Raw genomic sequence first — 13,002 nt, forward strand, 5'->3', positions numbered from 1 at the left:
ACTCATGCCCAAGACGCTTGTGAAGGCCAAGCAGGCGGAAATCTCCGAGGGGCTGAGGACCCGGATCGTGTCCAGATCTAGGCCCTCATGGCGATGGGCGGCGACTATCATCAACGTGCGACTTGAGTGGGTGGTGATGTCAGTGCTGGCGTTGGGATGTGATGCGGTTGTTACGTTGTGTAGAATGGCTTCACAGCATGCTACCCGGACAAGCGACTGCAGTACTGCTCAAACTTTCTTCGTGTGTCAGCTTAGTTGTCGAGTTGACGGTGCGCGGCGAAGCCTGTAGATTCCAGGCTGATCAATTCGAAATTTACCCTTGCTGACTATCGCCGGCCTTGACCACGCCTAAACACGCGGATGGACTGTCTGTGGCGTCTACGCGGTGGTGCGAATGAAGACCAGCAAAAGACGCGGCAAAAGTGTCACAGTACATCAGGCATAATGCGGCACGAGTCTGCCTATTAGTAGTTATCTTTGTGGCGGAGGCTGAGGTCACAGCGGAGCTGACCTCCAAAATATCTCCAAGGCTCAAATAGGGGCTTTCAAGATCTCCTCTCGTTGTTACACTTTTTGAACGATGCGCAAGCATTCATACAGCTCTTTCCACGACCCACGTCAACTCGATGTCGCCGACTTTCCTGCGGTCCGCCGCTCTCTCAAAACACAATCTCAGCCAGGTCTGCCCCCAGTCACCATTGCCTGCACCACAGCCAGACGCGGAAAGCATCATCGACCATGTTCCAGGGGAGCCGAATGTCGATCTTAGCCAACCCAGCGTCTACGGTTTCCTGAGCTCCGAATTCCACACGCCCGTCCTTGATGAGCTCCATCCGCATCTGCGGTGTGTCGCATGACGGTCCAGCGACAACATCGACCCCGCAAATCGACAGATATTGAAGCAAAGGGAGATCCTTGCGATAGAAGACATCTCGTTACATTTAGTATGGCACCGCAGCAGGATCAACATCAAGCCCATGCCGCTCTTCTTGCTCAACTACGACTTCTGGGCAAAGTACCTCCAACATCCAAGCCAACACCATCTTCCTCCGCTCCATCCGCCAGACCCGTCTTTGATCGGAGTATTGCGTTGGGCTTCATGCTCACCTACGCCTTGCTTGTACGCCATCGTCTAGACTTCTTTTTGGCGCGTGAAGCGCACCTGTTCCCAGAAGACTTGGATTGGACCCAGCGGTCCAAGCTCATTGCTCACTTTCACCACGTCCAAGACGACGAGGTCGCCGAACGTTATCGCTATGGCCAGCCCCGCCTCTCTCGCTTGAACTGGGCCGTCCGGATATTCCGTCCAGCATCTGCGTTCAAGACAAAGTGGTTCTATATAGTGCCGCACTGGTCGGTTCTTTTGTATCTGGCGCGGGCGCTTACGCCTTTGATCTTTAGCTTTGCCAGTTTGTCTTTGGTGTTATCTTCTATGCAGGTTATACTGGCCATTTCGGGTGATGAGCTGGGGATTGTTGATGGGCTGAAAGCAACGAAGGCGATATTTTGGTTGTTTTCAGTCATTGTGCTGGTGTTCTCTACCTCGATGTGGATGTTACTGTTTGGTTCACCAATGTGTGGGTTCGTTTGGCAATTATCATGGGGCCAAAAGCATAGAGAGAGAACACTGACGAAAGTTAATACTCCGCACAGGACGGGTAATACTGCTAAAGTATGAGAGAATGTCAATGTTGGAAGGTGAATGTCATTTCTCCTGTTGCCTGTGCAACGAAGACGCAGGCACTCTCTACATATCTTAGCGTGCATCTGGGGCTTGAACACATATTATATAAGGAATTCCTAAAGGACGAGGCGTCATGATCCTTTTTGTCTTGAGGAAGGTCAAACACCTTCTAGGGTATTGTGTACTGTCCACAAATCTGGACCTTGAGGGACGAATAATAACTCTTGACAGACGAAGATCAGTTGGAACCAGGGACTAGCAACGACCTTGGTGAAACAGTTCGCAGCTTCTCTACGTATCTTTCTCGCGACCAAGCCGTTTAATCGCATCGAGACGAGAGGCTTTCTTACCCGGCCGAGGATTGACACCAGAGCCTCGTCGAGGTAGTCGTCGTTGACAGCTGCTTGAATTGAAGTCCTCCCGAGTTCACCTGCGTGATTTTTTCAAAACATCCTCGCTGCCACGAGCCGAACACATTGCGTCGTGGAAATAAGTGTGGTCGGTTGAGTATTGTTTGTTCTGCTGAATGAATTGTAAAAGTGCATGAAGAAAGTACTGTGGTGTCCATCTTACCCGAGCCATGCAATCACCTGATCTGCACTCGAGTAGGTGGTGTTCATTGCACGAGCGACGCAATGACGCGGTTGTTGATCGATGCCTGGAGCTAAGGGAACTAGCTCCAAACCTTAATGGTTCACGGGCAGGCGCGTGTCGCTCACACACCCCACCGCATATCAAGCTGCCATTGAGCTCGACGCGTCCAATCCCTCTACCGCACCGGTTTCCTGCCAAATCTACTCATACACAGCGCGCAATCATCATGAGCGCGGCAGTTGCGGCGTCTGAGGCCGGCGATGCCACCTCATCGAGCTCGCGACGGAAATCCGGACGCGTAACGAAGAAGCCCGAAAAGTTCACACCCGGCACAAGCCCAACAGGGACCTCGAAGAGAAAGCGCGACGAGGATAAAGACAGCGGCGTAGACGCAGATGACGCCACATCAGAAGAGGAGGATGAGAGCACCGAAGGCGAACCAGACGAAGAGGAATTGAGGGAGCTGCGGCGCAAGTCCAAGGGCAAGGGCTCAGCGAAACGACATGCGCCGAAGAAGGCCAAGACGAACGGGAAGAGCGTGTCATTGGCTATGCGCCCCGCCACGAGCGCGCCAAAGAAGTCAAGCAGGCTGCGCAAAGCGCCCATTCGCAAGAGCATCCTGGCTGGGGACGAGACGGAAGGGCTCTATGGTATGCAGACAATGTGCAGGTACAGGTAGACCAAGCTGACGCGCTACAGCGGACGTGTTCGCCAGCGGCGACCGTCTCGAGGATGTTGCGGCGCGTTGGGTGGCGCGATTCAACGAGCATGAGGCGAAAGCAGTCGCCGAGATCGTCAACTTCGTACTGCGCGCCGCCGGCTGCGGCCTCCGCATTGATGAGGACGACATCGCCGACCCGGATAACGCGTCGAGTCGCGTAGCAGAGCTCCAGGACGAATACCAAGCACAAGACGTGACTGAGTACCCGCTCATCGCGAAGGCAAAGGACGGTGGCGGTCAGGCTTTCAGGCAAGCGCTGCACCGCTTCTTCCTCACACTCGTACAGAGCGTCGCGCGGTCCGGGCTCATGTATGAGAACCAGGACTTGCTCGAGAACATCGCTGTCTGGATCGGCGCAATGTCCTCCAGCGCGAATCGACCATTCCGTCACACAGCCACAGTCGCAGCGTTAGCAATCACAACGGCGCTCGCCACGGTGGCTTCAGAGATCGTCGAGAACACAGCGAAGAAGATGCGACAGAGCGAGTCTGAAGCAAAGAAGTCTCGAGTCAACAAGGCTCGAGTCTCTGCAGCGAATCAGGAAGTCGAGGACTACAACGCAAAGCTGGAGTTGGTAGACGGCGCGCTCAACGACTGGTTCAGCCTGGTCTACGTCCACCGATATCGTGACGTGGACCATCACATTCGATTGGATTGCGTCGGCGCGTTGACGGACTGGATCATCGCTCATCCAGACAAGTTCTTCGACGGTAGTCATCTGCGCTACCTCGGCTGGGTGCTCTCGGATCCCAACGCTCCCGCGCGAGTTGAAGTGCTGCACCAGCTTGCACGGCTATTCAAGGACAAGGACAAGCTTGCTGGGCTGAAGACGTTCACAGAACGCTTCCGACCTCGAGTCGTCGAGATTGCGACACAAGATGCGGAAAACCACGTGCGCGCATCAGCAGTCGATCTGCTAGACATCCTTCGCGAAGCCGGCTTCCTCGAGCCTGATGATATCGACTCAATTGGCAAGCTTATCTTCGATGCAGACGCGAAGGTCCGCAAGGCGGTTGTTGGCTTCTTTGCCGAGAATGTCAATGCGGCCTACGAAGGCGTCGTCGACGACATGGGCGGACAAGAAGCACTAGACGAAGCGTTAGGGTCGCCAGACGACGAGGAAGAATATCAGAATCCACGACTGGAATGGCTAAAGCTAAAGTGTCTTGTCGATCAACTTCTGGCATACGACGAGGACGAGAACGAGTTACCAACACAGATCGAGCGCATCTCACACACAAGCGCTGAGCTAGGGCTAGCTACAGCTGGCGTTGAGTCGCGTTTCTCATTAGCTGCTCAGGCGTTGTACGAGGCCATCCCTGAGATAAGATCCTGGGAAGTGCTGGCAGGCTACCTGCTCTACGACCACACTCAGACGGCACAGAATGGTGGTGATGATGCTGAGGCTATGCTTCGACAAAATTGCCAGCTTGAGGAGAAGCACGAGACTGCCCTACTCGACATCCTTAACGCAGTCGTTCGTCTCCGGCTGCAGCGCCTCGCTGAAGCTCAGACAGACAGGAGGAGGACAAAAGCTCAACGCGAAAGTGACCAGGAAGAACAGGCAGAGATGGCAAGAAAGCTCACATTGCTTATTCCTGACCTGCTGAAGAAGTTCGGTGCGCTGCCAGAGGCTGCGGCACTGTGCCTTCGTCTCGAGCGTGAGCTGAGCTTAGATGTCTTCGAAGAGCTGCGACAGAACACAGCATTGACCGCGTTGCTCGACGACATCAACAAACAGTTCTTGACACATCATAATGAGCTTGTCTTGATCGAAGCCGTGGGATCAATGTTGCATGCTCAGGAGAACGAAGAACTCAAGGAGATCATTCACCACAAGATCCAAGCGCTCTGGGACGATCTCATCAATACATTTGACGCATTACGGCGTGGCAAAGACTTTGCGACACGTGGCAATCTCGAGCAAAATATCCTTGTCGGTGTCTCGAACATCGTCCTAAAGATCAGTCAACTCAGCAAGGTATCAAACGCAGCCGTTCTCGAGCATATTGTTGCGCCTGCAAACTCGAGAGGCAAGTCAAAGAAGGCTGCGTTAGACTCACCACCCATCACATCTATACTACAGATCTTGGATCGTGGCATCACATCAGACGATCTCGACGCAGAGGCGAACGAAGCAGAAGACTTACTCGTCCGCCACGCTATCTCGGTACTGCTCACTTACTTCGTGTGGAAGTGCAAAGAATGCATGGACCATATCGAAGCAGCCACCACAATGCCGGATGACGACCTCACAGCTCTTGTCGAGCGACGAGATGCATGTGTGACATCGCTCATGGCTATTATCGAGAACCGCAAGGGCGCTGATGAGGTCCGTCTTGAAGCTGCAAACCTCATCCTCGACATCTACAACATGTTTCGTTCGCTGAAGGTCAAGAAGGCGCAACTCAAGCAGCGCACGCCCAAGAAGCCGCAGAGCCGCGCTTCAAGAGGTGGTGGCGACGACGCCAGCGATGACTGGGAAGCTTTGGTCCAAGAGATCGACACATCCACCATCAAGCTGCTCATGCAAATCCTGACAGCCCAAGAAAACAACCTCGCTAAACTCGCGAACAAGCGCCTCGAAGAGCCAGATGTCGACGACGACCCCATCGACCCAGACGACGAGCCTGAGTCTGACGAAGACTCCGAAAACACGCGCACACAAGAAGACAAACAAGTCCGCCTTCTCATCGCCGAAGAGCGCCTCTGCCAATACGGTGGTCGCATTGTCCAAGCATACCTGGTTGGTAGTCTAGGCACCGACGGTAGCGAGGCCGTGAAGAGTCGTTTAGAGCGCAATAAAGCGAAGCTAACAACGACATGGAAAGAAGTCGTCGGCCATCTTGATGCACAGAAGTTCATCAAGAAGCCGAAAAAGGCTCCCGCTAAACCTCCTTCGAAGGCGGGGAAGAGCAAGGAAATTGTCGTCGAAAGCGACGAGGAAGAGGAGAATGAGGTTCCAGGGGACGAGATTGAGGATGAGGAGATGGCTGATGCGGATGTCGAGCAAGTCAATGGTGATGCTGACGAACCCGCGGCAGAGAGGGAGGTTGATGAGGAGAGCCTCCTGGGTGACTAGGCGCCATCGAGCGGTCCACTACGATCGAGGTGGATTCGTTGTACTATCTTGCGTCTTTTCCATGGTCGCGTAGCTTCTCGGGGCACACGACGGGCTGAGCGTTCACGCTGGCGCTGCGGCATTGTTTCCAGCGAGCGCTGTAGGCGTTTGTTTCATGTATGATCACAATCCAGATGCTTCGCTTCATTCCTGCGCCCACTTCTGGTCAGTGTGGATACATTACGTACTTGTTGTCAATCAAAGGAACGGGGACTGCTCATGTGACCGGGAACGGCGCTTGCTTTAAGCCCGTTCTCAACGGAAGTATCAGGCCGGCCTTCTCTCATCACCTCGTATCGCAGCGAGGCTGAAACAGGCGCCGATCCCATTCTTCTGGTACGAATGTATATTAAAGCATCACTTTTCGAAATTTTGCACTCAGCATATTCGCTACATTTGGTTTTTTAAACCTCGAGGCCGTTAAGCTCGACAATGGCTTTTACAGCTGTAGGCTTGACATTACCGTCGGGCCATTTGACTACGATATCTGTGGTTGTATGAAGAAAGCTTTGGGGGCAGTTGACTGAACTTTACATAGGGCATCCACTATGGCACACCTAGAGCCAACTCACTGCACCTCCTTCGCTACCACTGCAAGAAAGTATTCCAACGATGCAGAAATGGTCATCCTCAGCCCCAAAGGCGCGCCCAGTTCCGTGAGCTACGGGCAGTGTAGAAACCATTCATATATCAGTCGAGGAAGCCTACAAGGCCCTCGAAGACATTAAGACTATCGATGTCTTGGAGAAGGCAAGAGTTGACTCCAATGTGACCATCGAAACGTCCATCAAGGCGCTCGCAGAGCTTGTGGCAGAAGGAAAGATCGGAGGCATCGGTCTCAGTAAGGCAAGCGCAAATACGATTCGCACACCCAACGCAATGTCTAGCCCTGTCAGGCGGGATCTCCCTCCAGTACGAGTGCGCTGGAATTGCGATTCACGAACCCTTCTTCGCGGCGCACGATCTCTAGGGCATCTGGTCTTGCGTCTCCACCACCATCTCTTACCTCACCACATGCGCTTCATACTCAGTTGCTGCATATCTCACTGTTCCATTCACAGTCTTTGTATAGTTCGCATACGGCTTCGTGGTGCGCGCGAGCTGAGCTCACTTTGACGGGTTTGACGGCACGCCACTGCGAGAATTGGTTGGCTTCGAGCAGGTCTTGGAAAAGGCCAGTAATAAGTATGAGGCTGTGAAGAAGCTGTAAGTGGATGATGGGAGGTCCAAAATTGATCACTTCAACAGTTGAGCGAAGCCGTCTTGTGGTATGAGAGCTAAGGCCAATATGGGTCAGGCAGGAGAAAGCAACATTCGTGACACAGAAACAAGCATGCCCTCTTAACAAGTGCTTTTTTCGTGTCGCTCTTTCACTATCCACACGTTCTCATTGGACTTTCCGTTTTCTTTGTTGTTGCAATTAAGAATCTCAAATTTTGGCATACCTACTAGTATTGATTGACCATAGCAATGTACTAAATTTTCTAACACGAGGCACTTCCTAATATGCTATAGGTGCCCTCCTTAATCCTTAAACCTAAGACCTAGATATGATGACATCGGCGACCTTGTTCGACAATACGCCCAAAAAGCAATGTTGCTCGTAAAACTCGCGCCAGGAGAGTTTTACAAAAAAAATGGACCAATAGGGGATCGAACCCTAGACCTCCCGCATGCAAAGCGGGCGCGCTACCACTGCGCTATAAGCCCAAATATTGATTTGATGAAGTGTTCAACAAGAAGTTGATAAATAATCATAATAGCGCATGCGCTGGGTATGAAGGGCGGGGGATGAGGGCGATATAGTCGTATGCGGGGCAGACCGTGATGAGATTCGTAAGTTTTAGTACGACTTCACGACTATGAGTACTACAGTGGCATCTCAAACTTAGTTGAGCAGGACTGTCGCTGATTTTACTGCCGCATGTCCGGCGGAAGAGCTCTGCTGGTTTAGCTATTGTCAGTCCATCTGTCGATAATCTCAGGAGCACTACTTCGTAGGATGAACGCCAGATTTTCTATCCGCAACGAACACCGAGTTTGCAACCACAATATCAGCGTTTCATCCCTTGTGCAGAGTTGGCCTTGTCTTGCTTCGTGGTTGGATTGTTCACAAAGACCTGAGCAGTGAGTACTGACGACTGATGGACAGGATGAGAGACCTGTTATTCGTTTGTCGTTACAAATCTGAAAAGCAACACTTACTTTGACGACATCGAGCTTCACCGAAGGAAAAAAATGAAAGAGAATATAACGCGAAATTTGTAGGGCCCTGGACAGGGCACGCTAGCACGCGGGACGCGTGCTGAGTGATGAAGGTGGGAGCTCCACGAGGGTCAAAACCGCACGCGCGTCGAGCTTAACGCAACTGACATGCCTTCAGCACGATCCTGAAGCGAAAACGTAGCAAGGTGACCAACTAAAATTGCAGAATCTTGCACGGGCAAGCAGTATCGGGTCACTGTTCTATGAAGCTCTAATGCATACAGATTGTCAGGAAGAATGCGTCTCCTGCCATATCAAATCATGCTCTCAAACAATGCAACCATTGTACCTCCAAGATCTTGAGCTTGATCAGATCAAAGGAACCCACTTAAACACACGAATACTACATGTGATCTTGGGCTATAATTCATTGTATAAGTGGACCAAATGAAGCATTCAGCATGCCAAATCACAATGCAGGCGGGAAAAGGCCGAGTCATCATGATCATGCTTATTGCCTGGGTATCACTTTCTCCTACGCCCTCGCCCTCGAGGTCCTTTCCTCCTTCTTCGCAGCCATCAGCTCCCTGTACGTGTCGATAAGCGTCCTGCGCTCCTCGCCCAGCTCTTCACGCTTCCTCAAACTTCCCGCCGCGTTCGGCACGTTGTTCACGTTGACCTTTGCGCCATTCTTGACTTTGAAGATCTCCCGCGGCACCTTGCTAAACGTCGGCGGCGCATGCACAACATCATGCAGCCCCTTCCTCTGCTCTCTTTTCCTCTCCAGCGCCTCCCACTCGTCCTCGCTGTGATTATCAACCTCGCCAACAACCTTCTTCCGCTTCAAAGCCTTGGCCTTCTTCCCGTTGGCCCGCAGCCCTGGCGCGACTTCTTCCGTCTTGTCTTCCCATATCAAAGCCTGCTCGTCGCGCTCCTCTTCGGCGAGCTCCGCCTCCTCGGCTTCCTTGTCGCGAATGCGCGCTTCTTCCTCGCGCCACCCAGCTTGCAGCTTCTTCAGCCGCTTCTCGTGCTTGGTCACGCGGTGGTCTGCCACGCCAGCGACTTTCTTGCCGGATTTTGCGACGCCAGCGAGTGGCAGCGCAGCATCCACGCGTGAGCTGTACTCAGCCATGGACTCCCCTGGCTGGATCCTGGGAATCTGTTTCGCCTCGGCGGTCGCATTGGCTTTGTTCAGGCTGCCTTTAGACTCGGTGTCTGAGCCGGCGTCGGCGGATTGCTGGGCTGCGCGCTTCGCGGCGGCTTTCTGCTTCTTGGACAGCACGAGGCCGTCGTCGAGGCCGGAGCGCTTTTTGTTGGCGCCGACGCCGGATTGTGAGAAGGCCATCAGCCGCTGGAAGGCTTTGGGGGTGTCATCTTGCCCGTAGCCATCGACATGGGCTATCTTGCGCTTCTTCGGCTTTGCGGCCGTCTTGTTCTTGCCTACTGGGAGGGGAGCGGCGCGCGATGTGGGTGGGAGATCGAAACTGCTGCGGCGTTAGATAAAGGCCGAGGCCGAGGATCGAGTTTGCGCGGGGCCGGAAACATACTCTGGCGCATCGCCTGCTTTGCGCTTATGTTTGTGAGGCATAATTGCGGCTATGTGTATAGAGTCTCGCTGTGCTACAGCCGATCAGATTCATCACTGTCGCAAATTGTTGCAGGGACCCTGCGCTAGTGGACATAAGCTTTTTGGAGTGGGTCTTAGCTCCGCTCGCTCGCACGTGAGCTTCTCGTTCACCCCACCTTCCCTATCGAACATCGTTACAAAGCCTCGCCGGAGGCATCTCGCTCTGGTGCTGGGCCTGGACACGCAGATTGTGGCTTGAATGGTGCCATGCAAGATCGTGCTCTGGTTCGCGAAGTGCGGAGATACCGTCTCGAAGTGCCACCGTGCAGTCCCCCGCAGATCTAGACCGCCACTAAAGTAGGAACTGGCATTTCGGGTAAACAGCATCAGAACAAGGGCTGAGCTTATTCCGGGGGCATTTGCATCAAGTGTGCAGTCTGCAGTTTCGAATCGAGGCTCCATGCCTGATCCGTCGGCGCAATTATGGCGGGCCCAAACTCAGGCGTACCTCGATCCACGAGAACACCAAGAGTACAACGGAAGGCCTGATGATCTTGGCCAATCGCAGAATCTTTCCGCAAAGGGCTTTCTCAAGGCTCACCGGTCCTAACAATAGATCGCCTTTTTCTCTGCAAGCCATACGCAAACAATCCCCCTCGTGTTGTGAGCTCGAGACCGTCAGGCTGCCACTTGACTGTGTATATTGTGGAAACTCCTACACCAATCACACCCTCTGCTGCCGCTACGTGCACCAGATCAGCCAACAAGCTCGGCCGCTTACCGCGAGGTCGAGATCAATAGGCGCACATCGACAGCCTGTGTGCCTGCCACAAACGATTCCAAGTCGGTCGAGTGAACAATAAATGCTGCAGCACCCACATCCTCAACTCAAAGTCATCTCCATCGGACGGATCTGACAGCCACGAAATAGCCATCAACCACGCGGAACGCGCGACGCTCCTATTTTCGGCCCCTTTGGATACTGGCTGCGCGACTTTCTTGCCCTGTCGAGCATTATTGTGGAATGCTGACCATTCGTGTATTCCGCGCTATAGCTTGCTCAGTTTGGCGTAGGCCCGGGGTTGGATTCACGGAAGTCTGGATTGTGCCCACAGCTTGTGGCACCGCCACCAAATTCGTTTCGGAAGGTGACCTAGGGTGCGGGCAGCGCGAGAGCAATTGGCATATACAGCGTCCGGCCGTCCACGGCGGTGTTGCAGCTGTCTAGCACCCGTCTCGCCGCTGAATTGCAGCATCTCTTGGCCATCCGCACCTTCTGCTAGGGTCCGATCTGCTGCAGGGGTCGCCATCATTGCCAATCTGACAGCCATGGCTTCCGACAACGCCGAATTGCGGATTGCCTCACCCAGCGCGCAGCCTCTCTTGCACAACCATCTCACATCTGACTTTGACGTTTCGCGGGCAAAGAGTCCTCGTGGAGACAAAGATTTTTCGACTGTAACAGAACGCGCTTTGGAGAATGGCGATACTTCGGACTCAGACAGCGACGCTTCATTAGGACCACACCCCACGTTCTGGGGCCGTTGCTTGATGGCAGTTCGGAGGAGGCGGCCTTCTGTCCCAAGAGCTGACTACGAGACGGGAAGATTACCGACTTTCGAGAAGAGACGGAGAGCCTGGCGTGCAAAGAAGTATGTTTGGAGGAAGAGACACGGTGCGTGGGGATGTCTGGCGATTGTGGGCTTCGTAGTGTTCTTCTTGTAAGTGATCCGCTGTCTGCCGGGTATACGGTGTACGCGGCCATGGCATTCTCAGCCTTGTCGCTTCGCACCACCCCTCCGCGGGCTAGAACAACACCATACTAACAAACCCAGTGGTTGTGTGCACATCGTCAATGTCGGCCTGGGATACCTTCCCCTGATCCACGATGATCCTGCCGCCGCTGCCTTGGACTGGAGCCAGCCCAACCAAGCGTCCACAGATATGGCATCATATCTTCTGGACGTTACCAAGGACGTGACTCCCATCCCCTGCCACTCCCACAACGACTATTGGCGCCGTGTCCCCCTCTACGATGCCCTGCGCTGGGGCTGCACTGGCGTAGAAGCCGACGTGTGGCTGTTCGACGAAGACCTCTTCGTGGGCCACAGCACGCAGTCACTCACTAAGAACCACACCTTCACGTCCATGTACGTAGACCCGCTCGTTAAGATGCTGGACTCGAAGAACAAAAACACAACCTTCCTCCCCCCCTCGGAACTAAACTCCACCGCCAAGCTCGGCGTCTTCGACACCGCGCCCCAGCAGACTCTCGTCCTGCTCGTCGACTTCAAGAACGACGGCTCCCAGATCTGGCCCTACGTGTCGTCCCAACTCGCCACGCTGCGCGAGAAGGGCTACCTGACATACTACGACGGCGCCGCCATACACGAAGGTCCCATCACTGTCGTGGCGACAGGAAACGCACCCTTCAGCCTCGTCGTCGCAAACTCAACCTACCGCGACATCTTCTTTGACGCGCCGCTCGACCGCTTATACGTCGAGCCGTCCTCTTCGGACGCCGCCAGTCAGGACCAGGCGCAGTACGACGACGCCAATCCGACCACGCCCGCAGCGGTGAGCACGTCGGGCCAGGGCACCGTCGGCACGACGCCTGGGAGCCACTTCGATTCCACAAACTCATTCTACGCGAGCACAAACTTCCAGGCATCCATCGGCAGGATCTGGTGGGGCCGCATCAGCGGGCGTCAGCGCGAGCTGATACGCGGCCAGATCAAGGGCGCGCATGAGCGCGGGCTCAAGGCGCGGTATTGGGGCGCGCCCAAGTGGCCCATTGCGCTGCGGAACCGCGTCTGGTGGGACCTGGTCGGTTTGGGTGTCGACTATCTCAACGGAGATGATCTGGTGGGCATGACGCGGTTCGATTGGAGCGTGCGCCGGCACTGGAGTTGGTTGAGGTAGCGCGCGGAGCGAAGGGTGGATGGCTACGATCTGTATGAGCACTCACGATGGCGTTTCTGGTGATACCCTGCCTTTTGGCGGATGGCGGAGAGAAGACGGAGAAAGCACTGCTAGACTAGCATTAGATCTAGATCGCCAATTAACGTTGTGTACACTACATCGCATTCAACGAGACAACATGTAACGTC

The 13,002-nt window shown here is 54.2% G+C and overlaps 4 protein-coding genes and 1 non-coding gene across 5 annotated transcripts; 3 read left to right on the plus strand and 2 right to left on the minus strand.

The window, feature by feature from the left end:
* Window positions 1–580: 580 nt before the first annotated feature.
* On the plus strand, window positions 581–1,678 carry M421DRAFT_103942 (uncharacterized protein; the record flags this gene model as incomplete). Its single annotated transcript, XM_033586960.1, has 4 exons — window positions 581–680; window positions 718–844; window positions 908–1,015; window positions 1,066–1,678. The coding sequence occupies 4 exons, from the start codon at window positions 581–583 to the stop codon at window positions 1,676–1,678; spliced, it is 948 nt and encodes a 315-aa protein (XP_033444409.1).
* Window positions 1,679–2,413: 735 nt separating this feature from the next.
* On the plus strand, window positions 2,414–6,503 carry M421DRAFT_424993 (STAG-domain-containing protein). The gene is made up of 2 exons (XM_033593938.1): window positions 2,414–2,928; window positions 2,978–6,503. The coding sequence occupies exons 1-2, from the start codon at window positions 2,505–2,507 to the stop codon at window positions 6,079–6,081; spliced, it is 3,528 nt and encodes a 1,175-aa protein (XP_033444410.1). The 5' UTR covers window positions 2,414–2,504; the 3' UTR covers window positions 6,082–6,503.
* A 1,255-nt stretch (window positions 6,504–7,758) lies between these two features.
* On the minus strand, window positions 7,759–7,830 carry M421DRAFT_t118. Its single transcript has one exon. It is a non-coding gene; the product is annotated as a tRNA-Ala (tRNA).
* An 802-nt stretch (window positions 7,831–8,632) lies between these two features.
* M421DRAFT_424994 (uncharacterized protein) lies at window positions 8,633–9,941 on the minus strand. The gene is made up of 2 exons (XM_033593939.1): window positions 9,873–9,941; window positions 8,633–9,809 (listed from the first exon to the last, which is right to left on the minus strand). Exons 1-2 carry the CDS (start codon window positions 9,911–9,913, stop codon window positions 8,861–8,863), a joined length of 990 nt encoding a protein of 329 aa, XP_033444411.1. The 5' UTR covers window positions 9,914–9,941; the 3' UTR covers window positions 8,633–8,860.
* A 1,502-nt stretch (window positions 9,942–11,443) lies between these two features.
* M421DRAFT_73201 (uncharacterized protein) lies at window positions 11,444–12,814 on the plus strand (the record flags this gene model as incomplete). The annotated part of the gene is made up of 3 exons (XM_033596945.1): window positions 11,444–11,604; window positions 11,728–12,419; window positions 12,468–12,814. The coding sequence occupies 3 exons, from the start codon at window positions 11,444–11,446 to the stop codon at window positions 12,812–12,814; spliced, it is 1,200 nt and encodes a 399-aa protein (XP_033444412.1).
* Window positions 12,815–13,002: the final 188 nt, after the last annotated feature.

This window comes from Didymella exigua (assembly GCF_010094145.1).
Source record: "Didymella exigua CBS 183.55 unplaced genomic scaffold M421scaffold_41, whole genome shotgun sequence".
NCBI lineage: Eukaryota > Fungi > Ascomycota > Dothideomycetes > Pleosporales > Didymellaceae > Didymella > Didymella exigua.